Raw genomic sequence first — 19,816 nt, 5'->3', positions numbered from 1 at the left:
TCCCCACTGCAAAGGAGTCCCTTCTTGCCCCACCCAGGCATTGCAGCATGGCCAGCTCATTCTCTTCCATGTGAGCCGGCTTGCAAAACCTGAAGTTACATTGTTGTGGTTGTAAAAGTCTAATACTTGGGACTCTTACTGCTCTCTTTAACTCACTAGGAGTAATGAATACCAGAGATTAATTTTTAATCCCTCTTTATTTTCTGTTTATTAACTTTTTTTCTCATTTCTCTTTATTTTTGGAGTAAATTGGAGCTGTGTAGTTTTCAGACTGATTCACTTAAGGTCTGGCAGAGGGGGAATAGATCCATTCCTGTAATTCTGGTATTAAATACTGTTTCAAAATGAAATAAATGAGAATAGTTACCTATGAGGTATATTAAAAAAAAAATTAATTCCTTCTTTCCTTGACATTGAACCATGGGCTGGTTCCCTACTTTGGGACACAGGGTCGCTTTTAGCTTCTGGAAATTGGATATGCCCCATGGCAGCCCCTTAGGATTTTCTCCAGACAGTCTCTCCTAGATGGCTGAATTTGAAGAGCAAGGCCATTACATATTTGACAAATCAACTGAAATTCTGAGGGGTGAGCAAGCTATCATGAAAACAGTTCTGGCCCAAGATTATGGTGTCTCCCCCCACCATGGACAAAAATTACTTAGCTTGGCAAAGGAGATAAACATACACACAGAGACTTGTTCTAAGGTGGTAGATAAGGCCACACAAAAGAAGAAAAGAACGCTCCTGATGGATTCCTGGAAAACTCCAACAACTGGGGAGACATTCCCAGAAATTGATAAAAGGATTAAAATGAAGAAAGGAATGATATGGTATGGAGATAACATGGCCTTTTTTCGAGCACATCCTGCCTGCTGCGAACTCAGGAAGTGGACCTTTGGACTTATTTCATCTGTCTGTCACCCCAAAATTAGTTTACTGACTATAGCCATTCAAACTGCCTAAAGAAAAAAGGTATAAAAAGAGACTGGATGCAAGCAAAAATCATGGAGAAGTTCCATCAACTCTGCGAAGGTAACCTATGGGCTACCTCTTCTTCCTCCATCTTCTCGGGATGCCTTGGGGTGAGCGATTGCTTTATGCATATATATTAATTTTACTTTTGCTCCATAGTACTTTAAAATTTTTCCTTATTACTTTGTTGTAAGTTGCTTTTGCTTTATAGTGTGTACTTAAGTTTTTTGCTTTACTTAGTCTTTTTAAGTTCTTACTTATTTGTAAGTTGCTTTTGCTTTAGCGTCTGCGCCTATGCTTTGCATTATTATTATTATTACTACATAGTTTTAAGTGTGGTTTTTTGTAGTTAGACCCTATTCCAGACACAGAGAACTCCAAAAATTGTCACAAATTTGCATTAATAAACGTGTTATTTTATGAACTGTTAGAGTGAGTCCATTCTTAGATGCTGACAGTTTCCTCAACAGTGAAATAACTCATAGGAGAAATGTGCTGAAGGGATTTTCTATTGCTATTAAGTGCAGTCCCTATATATAAAAGGTATCAAATGTCCTGTCTGTCTCAGCGAATCCGTTAGCAAAGGGTCTCATTAGGTGAGACACTACCAGACTGTTTTGGACACTAAATGGCTTTGATCTGCTGGAGGGGGGACACTGATAGATAAAAAATAAATTAATACAGGTTGGACAGAAGATTCTTTTTTTCTGCCCCTTTTAAGGTGACAGAAAATGGTACCAAGAAAGTGGGGTGTCATGAATATTCTTCTGCAAAAATGCAGATTTACCTCTTCCCAAGTGGAGAAAGAGTGCACTGAAATGTTTAAAAAAGCTAAAGGAAAAGTTGTGAAATGCATGGACCACCTTAAACTCTGCTTGTGAACTGCAAAGAGAAACAACTGCTAGAAAAACAAACAACCAAATTGGTTGTTGGAGCCAAACAGCCTCAAAAGTCAATAACTCATCCAGATATGGGAATCTGGAAAGGAGATCTTTGCTATGATAAAACCACAGAAAACTGTAATTCTAATGAAAATGAATGTAGTGTTTTGCACAATGATTCCTGCTCTCCAACAGAGGTGGCAAAAATGCAAGAAAATACAGAGAAACTGGAATTACAATTGGAACAAAAAGTGTGTTTTGTGGACAACAAAAAATCTAAAAATTTACCTCCTTCTAAACTGATTAGTGATGTTGAATATGTGGTTTTGAAATCAGAAAATCAAGTATTAAAGTTATTGGTAACCCATAAGAGGGGAAACAGGAGAACAACTGAAAACTTCAGTTTCTGAACTTGCTGCTATAAACAAGTTGTTTAGAACTGAAGTGAACAACCTTAAATTTTCACTCGCTACAGGAGACTTCGAACAAAACGAGCTGCAGGTAAAAGAGGTGCTATATGCTAAAAAAGAAAAAAAACCTGCCAGCGAAACTGCTTGCTGTTAAACACAATCAAACAAAGCTGTGGAATGTGCATACATTAAAGAAAAAAATACAAAGTGTTAGACTCACTAAAGTTAGTGTTTGCCAAGCTACTAAAATCCACCTAAATAAACAGTTGTTTGCTTCTAGCCTTGTGATTAAAAACTCTGCATCTGCAGGGTGAAACAGAATTTTCGTAGTTGATACGAACTCAGAAAACCAATTAATATTAACTCTTTATTACAGGCACTTGTGTGCCAACGCATTTCTAATAGCAGCTGCTGTGCTTAATATCGTGAACTTAACAACTAAAATACACCAAGCCTACTTAGGTATTCACGGGGTGGTAGCAACTCTCAAAGAAAAAATTTTATCACTCACTCAGGCTTTGTTAATTTTCCTGTCTGTCTGGGAAAAAAATGTAAAGACAAAATTGTGGATTACCTTTTGCTGCAAAAAACTGCATACTAATTTTTTGACTGCTATTAAACTATCAAAATCTGACCTTAAATCAAGAGAGACTGAAATCCAGTCAATGCTAAGGCAGTGGGATGCTGAGAAGCTGCATCCACTTTCCAGACAGCATCCAGCCATTGGAGTAAACTGAATGGAACAAGTGTTACCTACGAAATTGATAAAGCTAATTCATGGCTCCAGGGTGAGAAGCAGAAGCTTGCAAAAAAACCTAAAAGAAAGCCAGCTCAAACAGTGACTCCTGTCGAATCTTTACAAGCAGACTCACTCCCTTTGATCAAAGATGTGATTCACCCCCAAACTCAGAGACTAAACTGTCAAAACTAAGTGGCAAACACTTAGTGAAGCCAAAGTTGAATTTTTTTTTTTATCTTAAACACCTGTTTCTAACCAACCTCACTAGTTCAAGAGTGAACCGAGCATATTTCTTTTCTTTCCTTCTATTTCACAGGAATATGCATAAAAAGAAGAAAGCGTACTTCAGCAAAAACAATGTGATCTTATACTTCCTCTTGTTTTTCTTACCTAGCTGTTTTATTGCAAAGAATTAAACATCAGTGCTTGACTTTTAACCACTGCGTTAAACAACCTGACTCATTAAGTGATAACCTGTAAGAGAAACCCCTTTGGGACTTGTGTTTTTTTCTTTTGTTCTTTTCCTCTTTCTCTAGGAATGCAACACAAACACACACACTGACAACTGAGTGAAGAGACTGCCAGCGAATTTCTCTTAAATTCTTTTCACTTTTGTAATATACACAGAAACTAAGTCTACACTCGATGAATTATTCCTTTGGTTGTTTTTTTTTAATGATTAATTTATAGTAGGTCAAATTTTCACCTCATCTTTTTATAGGAACAAGCTACAAGTGAATCAGAACTGCCTGAGACCGATGAAACTTTTAATAATTACTTAGATTATTAGTTTATTAATTCTTGTAATTTGTTTGTGTTTTCATCAAGAACCATTTGTTGGAAGACCAACTATTAACCAAGTTATATAAAACAAACCATTTTATGTATTGTTAGTTTAAATTTTAATAAGTTTACTTTGTCTTTTCTTTTCCCTTTACTAAATATGAGAATAGGGTGGAAAAAACTTTTACCTTATGAATATATAACTTTATTTCAATTAAATAAAAAATTTAAAAATTCAACCAATTCAGCTTGGAAGTAAATACCAGGATTTACGCATGTCTGAAATTATATAAATATGTATTAACTTTTCAAGTCTTCGTCAGGAGACTCTGGATTTATTAAAATGATTTAACTAATTTTTTCTTCCTGTCTAAAAGGAAAGGCAACTATAGAATGCAAACAAGACCTGCAAATAAAATAAAATAATAATAAAAAAACCCTATAACCAATTTTTAAGAAATACTTATATTCTGTTAAGTACTTTTTACTTTACCTTACTTCTCTTATCTATGCTTAATCAAACATTGTTAAAAGAATGTGATAAGAGTAATTCACCCACTGAAGAAAAAAAAAGGGGAAAACCAATTTTACTTTAACACAACCTATGCTTTCATCTTGTTTATAACAGAAACAAGGTATAAAGTTATCATTTAATTTTATAAAATTTATGTGTGATGGGGTGATCATAAATAAAAAATGTGTACTTCTAAGTATACTTCTGCTTAAACTAGTTTTTGTAAACAGAAATGGACCATCACAAAGAAGAATGGAAATCAACACTTTCTATCGCTAAAAGGAATTAACAAAAACATCATCTCAATAGGATACTAAATTAAAAGTAATGCTCTAAATGCATGACAACAATGTTACGCCTTGTTGTAAACTATACTAAAAAAGAAAAAATAGATATGCCTACTTTTTTAAGCATGAATACTAACATAACTTTAAAATATACCTTTAAACAGACCCCAACTCTCAAGTGAGCTTGGGTCTTCAATTCTCAAATGAGTCAAGCTGTTGATACAAAATAGTATTTCCACAATTACACCATCTCTGACAACCTTATATGTAGAATGCAATTAATATCCTGAGAACAGGACTGAAAGTTCTAATAACTTGAGTTCTCAAATATTAATATATTAATAAACTGGTTACGATTACCACTGGCCTAAGTAAATCGAAACAACCATCTACAACTTTTCCCTTTTAACTTTGGGAACTAATCAATGGCCTTTAACAAATCTGTTATCACGAGAGGGAATTGGTAAAAAAAAAAAAGAAAAAAAAGATCATCAGTCAATCACAGATGCATTTAGCATCATCCAAACCAATGTCTCTTTGACTCTAAGACGCAGCCAGAAACACTGATGGATACAATCAATAACAACTACTATCATAAAAGAAAGGTGAAGGAAAAACACCTTACCTATTAAAATTTAAAACATGATTTGGAATAAAACAATTAATTTAAAAAAATATATATATTAAAAAAAATTAAATCCTGGTGGTATCTAGTCAATTTTACCTATGATCCCACCAGCAATACAATTACAGCTTTTCTGCTGACAGTACCTTAAAACTAAATTACCACAGAACTATGCTCTACCATCTAGAACATAGAATATGAATATGAAAATACAAAAATTCTTCTGCCCCTTTTAATGTGACACTTGTGATTAAAATTTTACCTTTTGGTGAAGTCTTTAACAAACTTGGCTGTGTAGTTTACTTTAAAAAATGAGTTATAGTTATAAACCCTACTTTTTCAGGCCACTGGAATGACAATTAATTCTCACTTCTCACAAGCCCTGTGCATTCAGGGCTTGAATCTGGAAGGAAAAAAAAAAAAAAAAGAAAACAACCCAAACCCTTGACAATTTACTTCCTCCAGTAGAATGCCAACGTTTTCCACTTTTAAAGCATTTTCCAAATGACTTACATAGTTCTTGCAACATCCTGATGAGGTAGGCATTACTTCCCCATTTTACAGATAGCATAACTGGGCAGAGAGTCAAGTCAGGAATCGGCCCTGGGCATCCAGGTAGAGAAGGTGAGGACAAAAAAAGCACTGTTTCCTCCTCTGCAATAGCTCTGTTTGCTCTAGTGGGTGGCAGTCACTTTGAGGCCACTCCTCCCCATCTGCACATGAGAACAGGTAGAAGTAGCTGGATATGAACATCCTGACTCCCACCTCCCCAGTGCAGTGGCCATCACTGAAATGATGTGCAGGTGGAGGCCGACTGAAGAAGTGCAAACAAAAGCACATTTATGATCTGTTCCTTTGTCCAAGTCATGACCTAATCTGTGGTTGGATTTGATGACTTTCCAGGTATCGCAAAGCAGGTCTGGGTTAGAATTGGGAAATCATCTAAGAATTAGATACTGGGGTTACTGACCACACACACGTGCACGCACACACATCTCTCCAGCAATGCTAGGTCAGAAGAATATATACAGAGAAGTCAATGAACTATATATATGTGTGTGTTAGTATGATTCAGTGCAATGGGGGCAATGGTATGTTCTAGAGAAACACTTAGGTTTAAATGACCATTAAGCCTTTCTACCACCTCCATGAGTAAAATGCGTGTTTGATGTTTTTTCTTGGCTTACTCTTACTTGTATAATAAACTTTCGTTCCATCACCACTACTTTTAACTATAATACATAGGGTAAACTAGGGTACCTCATTACAATGGGATGTGCAATACACAATCGACAGAGCAATTGTCTGAGCTGAGTAGTCTGAATACAAGTAAGAAGAGCAAGTGAGCTTAAACAGTAATATATCCCAATTTACAATATAAGCAGAACAAGTAAAAATATTGCTCCCCATCTGATCCTTTCTTTCCCCTCCACTACTGCTGTGCCTGTAAGACTAGCCTGGTAAACTGGGTGCACTAAAAAATAAGGATTTTGCCTCTTGGAAGCTCAAAAAATGATACTAGAGAAAGTTTTCTGATGGCTAAGCCACACAGACTGCTGTCATTAGACAATTCAAACGGGTAGAATAGAGAACCCCGTTCACACTGTGGAGAAATAGAAAGAAATAGCCACTTCACATATCCCAACGCTGTTTCTGAAAATGAGGACAGGAAATAAAAAGAAAGAAAGAAAAATAGGTAACATATTAAGAGTCTTTGTCACTGTCCATTGAACCATACATATCTGCCAGCTTTTTAAACCGAGGTCCCCAGTCACTGAGGTAATCGTAGTCCTGATCTCCGTCTGTAGTCACCGACTCCAAGGAACTGAGGGACTCAGCAACAGAACCATTACCTTCATATGCGTAGGTTGCTAATGAGTCATATGGGGGGGCTGTTGGATCTGTATCATTTTCCTTTAACCTTTGGTTAATGAAATCTCTGACATCCGTGTTATCCCGCGCTGTTGCAGTCCGCCGTGGTATAAAAAGTGTTTCGGGCACAATGTCTCTGCGCAATTTATTATCATCTATGGCTTCAGGATTTCTCAGTGTGCCAATATCAAATGCCTGGGTGTCTTCCTCTCCACCACCTTCATCGTTATAACTGACAATGTTGTCTCTGATGTCTTCTTTGGAAATAATCAAAGGCTCTTTTTTCCTCTGCCGTCTCAGTGCTGCAAACAGCACCACTGTAACTAGAAACAAAAATAACAGTGAAAGAAGGTTAATCCCCAACTCCATTAAAGCCCAGAAGAAATGTCGCACCTCAGCTCGAATTTGAAGTTTTAGAAAATGTTTTGCAAAACTGAAAATGTGCGTGCCAGGTTTTCAGGCTGTGCTTGCTCTGCCTGTGAGTTCCTTGGGAGATGAAACGGCATGGATGTGCACTAGAAGAAAGGCGATGTCAAGCTTGTAAGAAGCCAAGTGGAGTGTCATTTTGTCAGGAGGCCCTTTGTTACTCAGAGTCATAATAGTAATTTTGACGTCTTGAGAACAGAACTAGTTTCATGACAGTTGGGATGGAAGAAACACTTTCTTCAAAATAAGCAATGTCAGATGTTATTTACCTTGAACCTCTGGGACAATATGTGATTTCTACCATGGACAAGGCTGGAATCTACTGAGTTAGCAAAGCTGAATTACAAGATAAGTAAATCTATCCTCCTCTGGAAAAAAAAGTCTGCAATATGGAGTGGATTTTGAGCCATCATAAAGTCTGAGTTTTATTAACTTCCATGGAATGTTTTTACAATTTACATCACCTTAAAAAAGTACATGGCTTAAATCTTAGACTGATGATATATGATAAAGTTATTTTTTAATCTGCCAAAGGCAGATTTCTGAAACATATTTTATGTTCTTCATTTTAAAGTGTGCGTGTATGCATACATATATTTTTCATTTATTTGGAGGGAAGGAACTCTTTCAATGACCCTGGTCCAAATTTTAATATTTTTGCTCAATAACGATTCTCAGAACTGTTGGAGAAGTGGACACAGAGGATGGAAAGGAATATGGTAAACACTTTCCTACTAGGAGCTAATTTCAGATTTATCAGCTGGAGCATACATTAAGGCAAATGGCTGAACATTGACAAATGAACAGCAGCAAGGAGCAGGGATGTATTTCTACTATCAGTGTTGCTTTGGTAGTTTGAGGTCTGCATTGCACAGTATTTCACCTCTGCTGTGCAAACTCCAAGGGAAGACACATCTTGCTGTCTTCAAAGTTCTTTCACAGCAAAGGAAAGCAGAAATGCCTAAACTCATTAATATGAGATGATAACGTGGATCACAATTATCTTTCATGTCAGCTGTGTTTCTAAAATGTATGTGAGTCAAAGCACAGTAACTGTTAAAGACTTTTTTTTCAGTCCCTTCCTCATTTGTAACCTTTTACAGGATAGTGGCAAGGACTCAGGGTGTCCCCAAACCGAAACGAGCCCATTGAAACTTGTCATTCTTAGCTTCCTTCGACAGACAAAAGGTTGGTTTGTTGGGTTTTTCTGTGGGGGATTGGGGAGAGGTGGTGTTTGTTTCATTGGTTTGGGGGGATTTTTGTGGGGGTTTTTGTTTGTTTGTTTGTTTTTATAATATGAGCTCCCCTGTAGGATTGCTTAGAGCAAGAATACTATCTGTAGGTGTGCCCAAGCATGTAGTAGAAGATGTGTTTTTTCTCTCCATTGACTATGGAAGGATACCAACAAGACAGGATTAAGTAGGAAAATGCTGTGCCTTATCATGGGAATACTGGGAATAAGGAAGGACATCTGTCAGTACAAGCTGAAATAAGTGAAGTGGTGAAACTGAAGGAGAGATGGTTCAGATGGCGGCAATTCAGGCTTTCAGCCTAATGATGAGAATTCACTTGTGTTGTCACAGAAGGGTCCTAATCTGAGTGATGCCTCTTTGTGCTGCTGTGCAAAAATGCAGTAAGAGATAATTCTCTTCCTCGAGAGCATAAAGCTGTGACACTCCGTGGGAGGACTGGGGAAAGGTTTATGTGACAGAACAGAGATAGCTAGATAAAATTTCGGAGAACTTGAAAAAAAAGTGTCAATTTTGAATGGGCTTCTGGAATAGTGACTGGTAAAATGGTCTGAGAAAGCGCAGGAATGACAGATTTTACATCGAAGGGTTGCTGAAGTAGCTTATTACAAAAAAGGTGTTACACAGAACATGCAAGGATGAGACTTTGACAGTTATGTCACACATCTGATATGTGGTTTTTACTATTTTGTGCTGAACTTGCAGGTAAAAAAGTCCATGAGAAGTTACATGATAAAGTACATCACCTTTATTTGCATGTCAGTGTTTAGCAGTATCTGAGGCTTCTTGATAAGCTGCTAGACTTACTCAAACTCCAAATAAACCTAGCAATTTACAGTCACTTTTTGTTGCTGCTAAACTTTGAGTTGTGGTTCAGGTCTGCCCAGAGTATTGTCTTTCACTCAGTAGTGGTTGCATATTCAAACTCTGCAACCAACCTGAAAATGGAAAATTATATAGCTGAGTTAATTGAAAATCTGCTTATGGTGCATGGTGGCGTGAGCAGTAATTGACACAAAGTGCTGCTTAGCACACAGAATCAATTATTTTCGATTGACATAAAACAGGAAATCGTTTAATGTCAGATTGATATTAATGAGCACAGTTGTACTAACGAGTGCAAGACTACCTACAGCATTACATTTCTTCTTCTGGTAAGGAACTTAACACAAAGTGAGCTGAACCCTTAGGGGCAATGATACTGTGTTTTGAAAAATGACTTTAACAGTGAATTAAAGATAAGATTGTTATTGTGGGAATCTTTTCTGAAAATGGGATAGTGCTTATTTGAGCAAGCCATATTATACTGTTAGTCTGAGAATCACAAGGTGGCTTTTGACTCATTACTGGAGAGGGAAATTTTGTTAATAGTGAAGGTCGGGATGATTTTCCAGTGGTGCTGAGCATGTCCAAGGAAGATACTAGTATGGTAAAAAGAGGCAGAATCACTGAGGAAGTATTTTCTCCCCTGCTTGCCCCTACTGCTATAAAACTGATCTGACTCCCTTCTTTCCTGACTAATAAAATCTCCCAGAGAACAGCCTGTGTTGTATTGCACAGTTCTCCGCACACCTAGAGACTATGCCTAATGGCCATATCTCTGTTTGCAGTACAAGAAGGGTAGAACCTCAGAGGAATGTGAGAGATGTTTCAAACTGTTCCTATATATATGTATATATATAAATATATATGTAAATATATATATATATATATAAAATGTTGACCATCTGTAAATGTGAGCTCTGTACATCTTCCACATCCAGGATCCAACCTCTTCCTATTCACAGGTCCCTGAAATGGCACCCTGCAGCCTCTGAGAGAGTCCTTTAGAAGCTTTCACCATAGTTTTCCAACAGAACAGAAGCACTGAGACTTGTTTCTCCTCAGTTTAGATACTGAAAGTTAATTCTTTAAAACTAAGTTATCTGGCCTTCTTCTATGGTCAGTGTAAAGGGATGGACACCTGCACAGGGTGATGAGTCTGGTCCTCCTCAGATACCAATAAGGAATGGGATTATTGTCTCTCTACAGCTGTCTCTTTCCATTGACCGGAGGGGTAGAGTCCAGCTGTCTCCTCTTGCTTGTACATTGTTCACTTTTAGAAAACTAAGATTAGATCGGTTGTATTCTATACACCCTATCTGTAGCAGCCCTCAGAGGAGGAAATAGAATAATATATATGCAGGATAAGACAAGATGTCTTTACCTTGCCTTGTCCTAGTCTTGGAATAATCATTATAGCAATGCAAAATAACCATGAAAGCAACAAAATGTCCCTGAACTACTTACCAAGTAATATAATGATACAGAGAAGAATGGCAATAAGAGCCCCAGTGCTAAGACCAGTAGGATGAATCAAGGCTTCTGCATTGCAGGACAGCATCTTGCCTCGATGGTCACAAGCACATACTCGAATAGTCACTGTTTCAGTGCTGCTCTGGATAGGGTAATCATTGTCTGATATTACCACTGGCAAGAAGTAGGTACTCGTTTCATGCCGGTTATATCTGGTTTTTCGGGTGAAAATCCCTGCTGTGTTATCTGGAAATATACAAAGCATGCATTAAGTCTTCATCTGAAGACTGAAAGCAAGAAGAGATAATAAGAAAAGTCTTCCCAGAAGTTCACCTCTGTTGTCCTGTAGTGTAAAGTTTGAGCTGCTGGCTGCCTCAGGAGCTAAGGAGAATGAAAACTGATGTCCATTGTAAGAGTCATCTTTATCAACAGCACTTAATGTTTGTATCAGCTGAAACAATAAGAACAGAATTATTTTCAAAGTCAGTGGACTTTATTTATGTAATCTAGGATTGTAAAGTAATCTTGCTAATTTTTTTCTTCTGTTTTTAGGCAAATAATGTTGTTATAGTGAGCTTAAGAAAAGTGATGCTGTTTAGCATTACCATATTATTGTATTCTATACCATCAGCCAGGAACATAATGAATTTGAAAGTTGGCAGTAAAACCATGTTGAATTCAACAGAAGGCTTGGGTTGATGCCACTCCAGATGGGTAGGAAACCTTTGCATGTGATGAAAGTGAGACAGTCCAAGCTGACTGTTTATTTATTTACCCAAATCTCATGTCACAGAATTAGCGTGGCTGAATCTTCCAAATTATCTGCTACTTTGAACTACTTAGCAATAGGACAGGTTGAGTGAGAGCTATCTAGCATAAAGTAGTTGTATCACAGACAGGACCTGTAACAGTTACAGCCCTGAAACAGTTTTTGAAGGAGACAGTGGAGATGCCTGAATAAAGCAGAGAATCACGGAATGAAAATGAGTCAGGGATAACAAGGTGCAGTACAGAAAATAACAGCCTAAAACATGCCGTCATGTTAGCTGCAAGAATACTAAGTGAAATCAGATACTGCACAGCCACTGTTTAATTTTGTAATTAAGTTTGATGCAATGCGAAGTATACCCTCTTGATGAGGTGATGCAAGAGCAGTAGCAAAACTGATTTAATTTGGAATATTTTCTTAGTACAAGGAGACAACACACCTGTTCTGCTTTTGCATTTTCACAGACGAAGGTTTCGTAAAACATGGCAAACTCTGGAGCGTTGTCATTTACATCCAAAACCTTAATGAACACTGGAACACGGCTGCTTTGTTTTGGGTTGTCTGAAACGATAAAACCAGAATGAACAGAGATTTTATTTAGCCCAGCTGCCAACACAGTGCAGCAGAGGAAAAGGACAGACTTCTAGGCTCATTGCCTTAATTCTTCTCACTCACAGCACTTCACTTAGATTCTGTTGATTTCTGGTGAATGCATTATGGATGTATGTATTGTCATTACTCTAATTCTGTGTAAACTATAGAGTTAAGACTGGATAGGATTCCAGGATTTACAAATTCCTCTGAACATTCCAAGTATGATTATGAATGTATTTGTGATATATGCATAAATATAATACTGGACCTAAATTAAATCTATATATTAGCCCACTGATACAGTTTGGTTGCAACAAAGTATCTAGAACATATCTCCTTCCTTAGCTCTGAAACAGGACGACTGAAGAGTCATGAAGATGGAATTGAATGGGTTTTTTCCTCTCCACTTGTTAAATATAATGTTTTGTCCCCACAAATCTTGTGACACAGTTCCTTAAGCTACCATGATTATCATTATGTTATAGAAATAGTAACTGCAGCTGTGATCACAGATGTTTTCTAATCTGCTATAAATTGATTTGGTTGGTGTTCCAGAGTAAAAACTAAAATGTATCAGCTGAAGACCATAAGCCCTATATAGAATCTGCAGATCCCCATATGTAAACAATTTTTTTCCCTGTAAGGACTGCATTGTGCCAAGAGATTGAATTTCACAAGAATATTCCTGAGTATAAAATACTGATGAAAATACTGTCATCTTTCTAGATAAAAATGAAAACATCTGGAAATGCACCATACATCTATGAGGGAAAGAGTGGGATTGAAATTAGTTTCATTTAAAATAAATACCTTCCCCCCCTCTTATATGAGGGCTCACAGTGAATTTTGCTATGTTAATTTCCTGCCCATGTTAAAATAGTTTATTAATGCATTTTAACCTATGACTCAATGAAAAAAATGTACAATAAAACATAGCAGATCTAAGACTCTATGTGCTTCTACAAGCATTAACTACAGTAGCTTGTTGACTTTATTATTATATTTATTCATTATAGTAGCTTGTTGACTTTAAATAAAAGTCCTATTACTGTATTTATCATAGTTTATAAATTTAAAAATGCCTTCTCCAAAATAGGCACTGTGTATTTGTATTACAGAGCTCAGTCACTGGGACAATATATTGTGCTTTAATGCTCCACAGTCCTAATGAAGTTAGTGTGAGTCCATTAGGCACAAACTACCTTCTAATATGAAACATTGGGCTAAATTCATTCAATGAATAAAATAACAGTTTATGTATAATACAGACTAGGCTGAATTCTATGCTAAAATACATCAATAGAAATGGTGATTTTTTTATAATAGTCAGAAATCAAAGGTATTCATTTGAAGTCGCGGGACTATTGGCAAGACTATTTCATAAGGGCATACTTTTCTAACAAATACATTCAAATATATTGGCCAATGTATTTCTTCTCCTATCAAGAGTTACAATTGTTTTCTTTCCTGCTTTTTGAACCATGAACTACATATTTTCATTTTATTTCTAGGTGCTTAAGGTTCTCACAATTTAAAATGATACTGGACTAAATAGTAGCTTCATAAAAACTCTATGAACATGAGTCTTTTTTCTGATTTAAAGGAAATGTAAGTTTAAAGATGGCTTCAAGTCTTTTTTAATTTTTCTTTTTTGTCATCATCTTTCAAATTATTCGTGCAGGTTAATTGATGTAGGTTAATTTGTTTGCATTATCCTTTAATTACTGCTGGGCTCCATCTCAAAAAAACCTCCATAGACTCCACAAACTGCTTAAATCTGTTTCTCTCTACAGGGATACAGGGATATGATTTCTGTTGAGCCAGCAACCAAGCTGTTAAAGTGGGTTTTTTTCAGAATACAGCCTCAAAATCCTGCCAATGTTTGATTTACCCTTAAATGTTAAGCAACGAACATTTAAAAATACTCTGGGAATTCTCTCTGGTAAATCAGCTGTAATTCTGCAGCTGTGACTCAGTAGACATGTGTACTGAGTTTTAATGCCAATTTGCCTTCTGCCTATGGCAGATGTACTGACCTAGTGCTTCACCAACTATTTGTCTGCAGCAGTCACAGCATGACTGTTTCTCTGGCTGCTGAGCAATTGCAGCTCATACTGGTGAAAAAGAAGAACATTTAGAAATGGAGCAATCTACACTTACTGACAATTTTAGAGCAAGGCAAAACAAATTTTGTATCTTTTTTTTTTAACTGTAAAATGAAATCAAGAACAGTCATCACTGAAAGGTGTTTCTCCTTATGACTTTATAATTTAATTTTTTTTTCCATACCCAAGGAAGCACCCACCCATCTGAACGTGCATCCTGCCTGCAACTTGACTGGATTTTTTATTTTTTTTTGAGATTACTTCACTGAAATATACCTGGAGTTTAATGTGATAATATGCCATTGAGGCTAATCAGTGATTCTATGGAATTTAGTGGAATGGGACTTTAGGCAGCCTTGCTAGAAATTACTGGATTTAGCTAGGAACAATAAGCAGTGGTACTTTCAACTCTAGTCTCTTGAGACTAAAATTAGTCCTAGATTCCAGAACAGTAGCTGCATCGCAACCAAGGAAATTGCCTTTGGAAGACATCTACCCTTGTTATGCCCAATTTGGTCTAGTAAAGCATACCCTAGGAAGTATCTTGTTGCAGCCTGGAAGGATTCAGCCTAAAGAGAAACAGGAATTAAGACAGAAGCCAATATCAGACACAAGAGGTTTAGTTGAGAGGGTCTGGCCCAGTAGAAGGTCTGTGCTTAGAGGAGGAAACAAGGAATCAAATGAGATTTTGTATGGATGCTAAGTTGGTTTTCAGACACTATAGAGTTTTCTATACTGTAGACTATTTCAGCCCTGCTGGGATCAGTGCAAACGTGCTTCCTATATGTTGCTATTCTTTCCTTTTTAGGTGTTTATTTTTCCTCTCTTCCTCTAGCCAGGGGCTGCCTGTAGTGTACAACTCTTGACCCTAGATCACTCCTTCAAGGACTTAATGGAAACAGAAACATCTAACAGTTAGCATTTGGTGTGCTGAAACCCCACACATAGCATTAAAAGGCACAGGCTTACAAGAGATGGAGAGAACTGTTAATGCCTTATCATTCCTGTAGGTTCAAGCTCCCTACTCTTTCACATAACCATCTGCTTGTCTCAGTAGCATTGTTTCACATCAGTTTTCAGTTTTAAAAAGACTTACACAATAAAGAAAGCTGGAGTCAAGTACTCTTTAGCCCTTAAGTTACACTCCTCACTGTTCGGCAGGTGATTGAGCCATATAAACATACTCACAACAAAAGAAAGTAGAGCTTACATTGTTTCAGAAAAATGAAAACTCATTTAGCCTCTGAGTTGCAGGAAGACTTTGTGACACTCATAGAACTGGTGTTTATATTAAATTTATCTACCATTCCGCCATAAACATAGGCACTGTGACTCTGCAAAAGCAAATAGAATTGCATTCCCTAATATTTGAGAACTCGATGTGCTTATAGTTAATGTATTAAAATAAAAATGATTTTTTTAAAGGCCATCTACCATCCATGTCCTTATCTTAGATCCCCGGCATTTCTACTTCTAAAATCAACATGACTAGTATTATCACAATATCATTAGTTCAGAACAATCCTAAACTAAGTGACAGACTGATTTGTAACCACAGCTTGTAATTTCAAAAGGATGCACAAGAACTTAAAAGTAGAAATCCTTAAAACTGTTAAGATCTGGGCACCTAGCTCAGCCCAGCCACCTTAGCTTCAATTGAAAACATCCAGTCTGGATGAGACTGAATTCAGCTAAGGAATGGAGTTTGGCTTTAAACCATCTTGTTTGCTGCATGCTAGTTTTTGATTTCAACAACCACAGTCAAAAATGGCTATTACTGATTAGAAAACACAGAACTGTCTTCTTTCCTTCCTGCTCAGCTAAGTTACCTCTTCATGAACTGAACTGTCTTCTTCCTGCTCAGCTAAGTTACCTCTTCATGAACTGTGTCCCTAGTAAACACAAAACTGCAGACAAGCTCTTGTAGAGTTACTACTTCTTCATTAGTATTGAGTGGAGCATCCATATAACCTGACATCTGTCCAACTGTGCTTTCCACACACACAGCTAGAAGGCTAAATTCATTACATCAGGGAGAGGAGCTGTATTTAGGTTTAACTTACTGATCTCTGCTGCTATTACTGTAATGTTGTGCCACAGCAGTGTTTCCCGGTCAAGAGGTTTTGAAGTGAATATCGAACCATTTCCTGAATTGATGTTGAATACTCTGTCCATATCAGTGTGACGATCTACAGAGTATCTGCAAATAGAGAGACGTGGGTTAGGGGAATGCTTTCCTTTTAATTTCTATGCTCTTAAACCATTTTCTAAGACTAGACATCAAACATCTAGCAAATGGGGTTTCCTTTTGTTTTCAGCGCAGGTTTCAGAATCTTTATGTATTCGCACAAAGAGCTAATTCTGAGTTACTGGATAATGACACATTGGAGGTTTGATTTAGAAGGTGGAGTATTGTCAGTGAATAAATGAATTGCTGCAGAATTTACATACCTCTGAGAATCATCAAAGCTTTGTTTTTAGTGAGAAATGTGAAATCTGTGTCCTGAAAGATATGAAGTTTATTTTAAGGCTGAGTTGGCTTTCCCTTTATAAAACTCTCTTTTTATGGTTTGATATCTCAACTGTTCCAAATCATTTCTGATATAAAATTTGAAGGCTGAGGTGCATTTCTGCCTCTCACTTCCAAGAATTAAAAAAGGCTGCCCCACCAAACCAAGTCAGCATGGAATAGAGATTCATTATTCCACGGTACATATCACACAAAGGTTTGCTGTAACTCATTAAAACTAACATTCTCAGCCATGCTTGATGGTATCTAGATGTGAAAATGAATGCTAACAAGCTCTGGGGGAGCTCAGAGTCTAAATACAGATTCAAATTTTCAATCTAATCTTTTGCTTTTTCTGCTGAACTGAATGAATCCAAGTTTAAAAGCTGAACTCTCCAGTTCCCAGGAGAGGGTGCTACCACCTTGATCCAAATGCAGTGACTTGGTTTCATCTCTCATGAAGGGAAAATTCTTGCATAAATTATGTTTTGACAGAAATATGTCTCCGATGTTGCCAAAGCAAGAATGCAATTGCATTATGCTGCTCTTGTTTCAAGCCCAAATGTGTGCTCATGTACAATCCAGGACAGAGCCTTAGGAAACCCAGTGTGTACCCCTGGTCTCCTTGCAGGCCATGTCGATGGAGACAAAGGCAGCTACTGCTGTCCCTTGTGTCCAGACAAGGATAACGATAATGGCTGAGCTGGTAAGCAGTCAGATGAAAACTATGCCAGGAAAATGACTGGCAGAGTTTACTGCCACTACAGAACTGAGGGGAATGCAGAGGCTGAAGAAAAATTTCTGTTCCCTGCTCTGCCCTAGAAGCAGCTGCAAGACACGTCTTTTATTATGCATGGATTTCCTAGTGCCTGTGCAGTGCCTCTTAAATTCTGAGAAAGATCTTGCATGGATGAAGGAGGGAATAGAAGAATCTAGTTGAGACATGATTCTGACAAAAGTTTAAAATTAACTAACTTGCTAATTATCTTGTAACTGAATTTTTTTTCTTCCTTGCATATAAAAGAATGGGATATAATGTCCACAGTAGATTAGACAGGTCTTACTCCAAAATAAGAATTCAAGTGTAGCCTACTTTCCTAGACAAAACAATAGAAAGTATTAACTATTTGCATTAAACTGTTTTTCTTTTTCCATCTTAAATTTCTATGGAACAAAGCAAATGACATTTACAGGTACTAGGACTAGCAAGCTAACTTTTTTTTGCTAGGACTTGCTCAGGCACACCTTGCTAGTTTTTCAAGAGTTCAGATGTAGTTTTCATTCCCTGCTGCCACTTTACTGACAATACTGCAATTTTGGCTGCACGGAGTCAGCCATGGTGTCACTAACCTAGTTCCTTTATGCAGCATTATGATGCTACCCTCAGCTTGAAAAGCGTTGCTTTGTCCGAATCTAAATAGCAGATGTGAATTTGTTGACTTGGTTGAAATGTTTGATGAAAACAAGTTTATACAAACTTGTCTGACTAGTTTATATTTTTACAAAGTAAATATTTGATATGGTAAACATTTCATTTTAACTTTCATTCACTCAGGCTTTGTATGATATTATGTTGGTATTTTGTGAATTCAATTATTTTTCAGATATTCTGCAGCTCATTTCCATATCTTTCAGCTGAAATACTTTGTTATTTCCATTTTGCAGTAAATCTAGATTTTCCATTCTTCTTTGAAATGAAGTATCAGGATTTTCCATAGATTAGCTGTTCCAGTCAACTGCACTAGCATGTTTCAGGCTCTTATTCAGCAAGATATTTAAATAAGCAACTAGCTTTAAGCATGAGTTGTCCACACATTGGGGGTTTTTCTTCTTCAATTTTACTTTCACTCCTGCTTTATATTTTGAATGAACCTGAAATATCTTACTATCTTAGCACTTTTTAATGTCTTAGTGTATTGTGATCACTATCTGCACCTTTTAGAATTTCCCAAATTCAGTATCTGGATAAAAAAAAAAAAAAAAAGGTTCTGGACTTCTTCTAGGATTACCAGAGGTGTAACACCGAGGACTTCTTCTTCAAGATATTAAGAATTTTAAAAGGTAAATATTTGTACAGCCATACGTATATTCAGTCATTTGCACAGTGGACAGTTATACTCATAAAAAAAACTCAGCAGAGAACAGTTTCTTAATGAAATGTTAATTTTATTTCTTCATATCCCAAAGAAAATACATACAAGGTCAATGCAGTTAAACTATATTCCAATTATACTATTAAATCTGGTCTAGAAGGATGATTTTAATAAGCTAGACTGTCACTTCTGTTTCTCAGTTTGCATAATCCAGTCTCTTTTGATCAAGACTCTTAATTATGTTGAATTAGTGGTGATTCTGACTTATGGATCATAACCCAGTAAGAATTAAGAAGATAACATCAAACTCATTCTTACATTTATTTAATGAAATTACTCGTGTGTATTTGTCAGATTTCAGGATTTCATCTCTTTCAAACTTTGAGGAATTGACAAGCTAGGAAGTTAAAAGGTATCTATGCAGATTAGAGTCTCTCCTTTTATATAATAGGAAGAAGGTAAGGGTGAAAGAGAGAATATAACACATGCAAATATGTTGTCAGTAAAATACACAAACAAAATTAAGCCTTACATTTGTTTGCAGATCATTTTCATCTGGGATACTTTAGTAAATCAAATCACAGCAGGAAGACAGTTCCAGTGACTGATGAACTTCATTATGCCTCTGAGGAGTTACTATAGCAAAAAAACTCAACTAGCAATTTAAAAAGATCTGATGTACAATACAGCAG

At 36.7% G+C, this 19,816-nt stretch overlaps 1 protein-coding gene across 3 annotated transcripts in view; it reads right to left on the bottom strand.

The window, feature by feature from the left end:
• Positions 1-1,694: 1,694 nt before the first annotated feature.
• The window catches only part of LOC113953826 (cadherin-6), a 102,626-nt gene continuing 84,504 nt past the window's right edge, over positions 1,695-19,816 (bottom strand). For 2 of the 3 annotated variants that reach the window (XM_027657454.1, XM_027657455.1), the window contains exons 8-12: positions 16,586-16,722; positions 12,263-12,384; positions 11,388-11,505; positions 11,049-11,300; positions 1,695-7,406 (exon numbers count right to left, since the gene is read on the bottom strand). In XM_027657454.1, coding sequence (XP_027513255.1) covers positions 6,916-7,406; positions 11,049-11,300; positions 11,388-11,505; positions 12,263-12,384; positions 16,586-16,722 — 1,120 coding nt within the window. In that variant the 3' untranslated portion in view covers positions 1,695-6,915. The remainder of the gene's footprint in view (positions 7,407-11,048; positions 11,301-11,387; positions 11,506-12,262; positions 12,385-16,585; positions 16,723-19,816) is intronic. The other variant, XR_003530029.1, reaches the window with a different exon arrangement.

The sequence above is a fragment of the Corapipo altera genome, unplaced genomic scaffold, assembly GCF_003945725.1.
Source record: "Corapipo altera isolate COAL_440 unplaced genomic scaffold, ASM394572v1 66, whole genome shotgun sequence".
NCBI classification, from domain to species: Eukaryota; Metazoa; Chordata; class Aves; order Passeriformes; family Pipridae; genus Corapipo; species Corapipo altera.
This window is presented reverse-complemented; position numbering and strand designations above follow the sequence as displayed.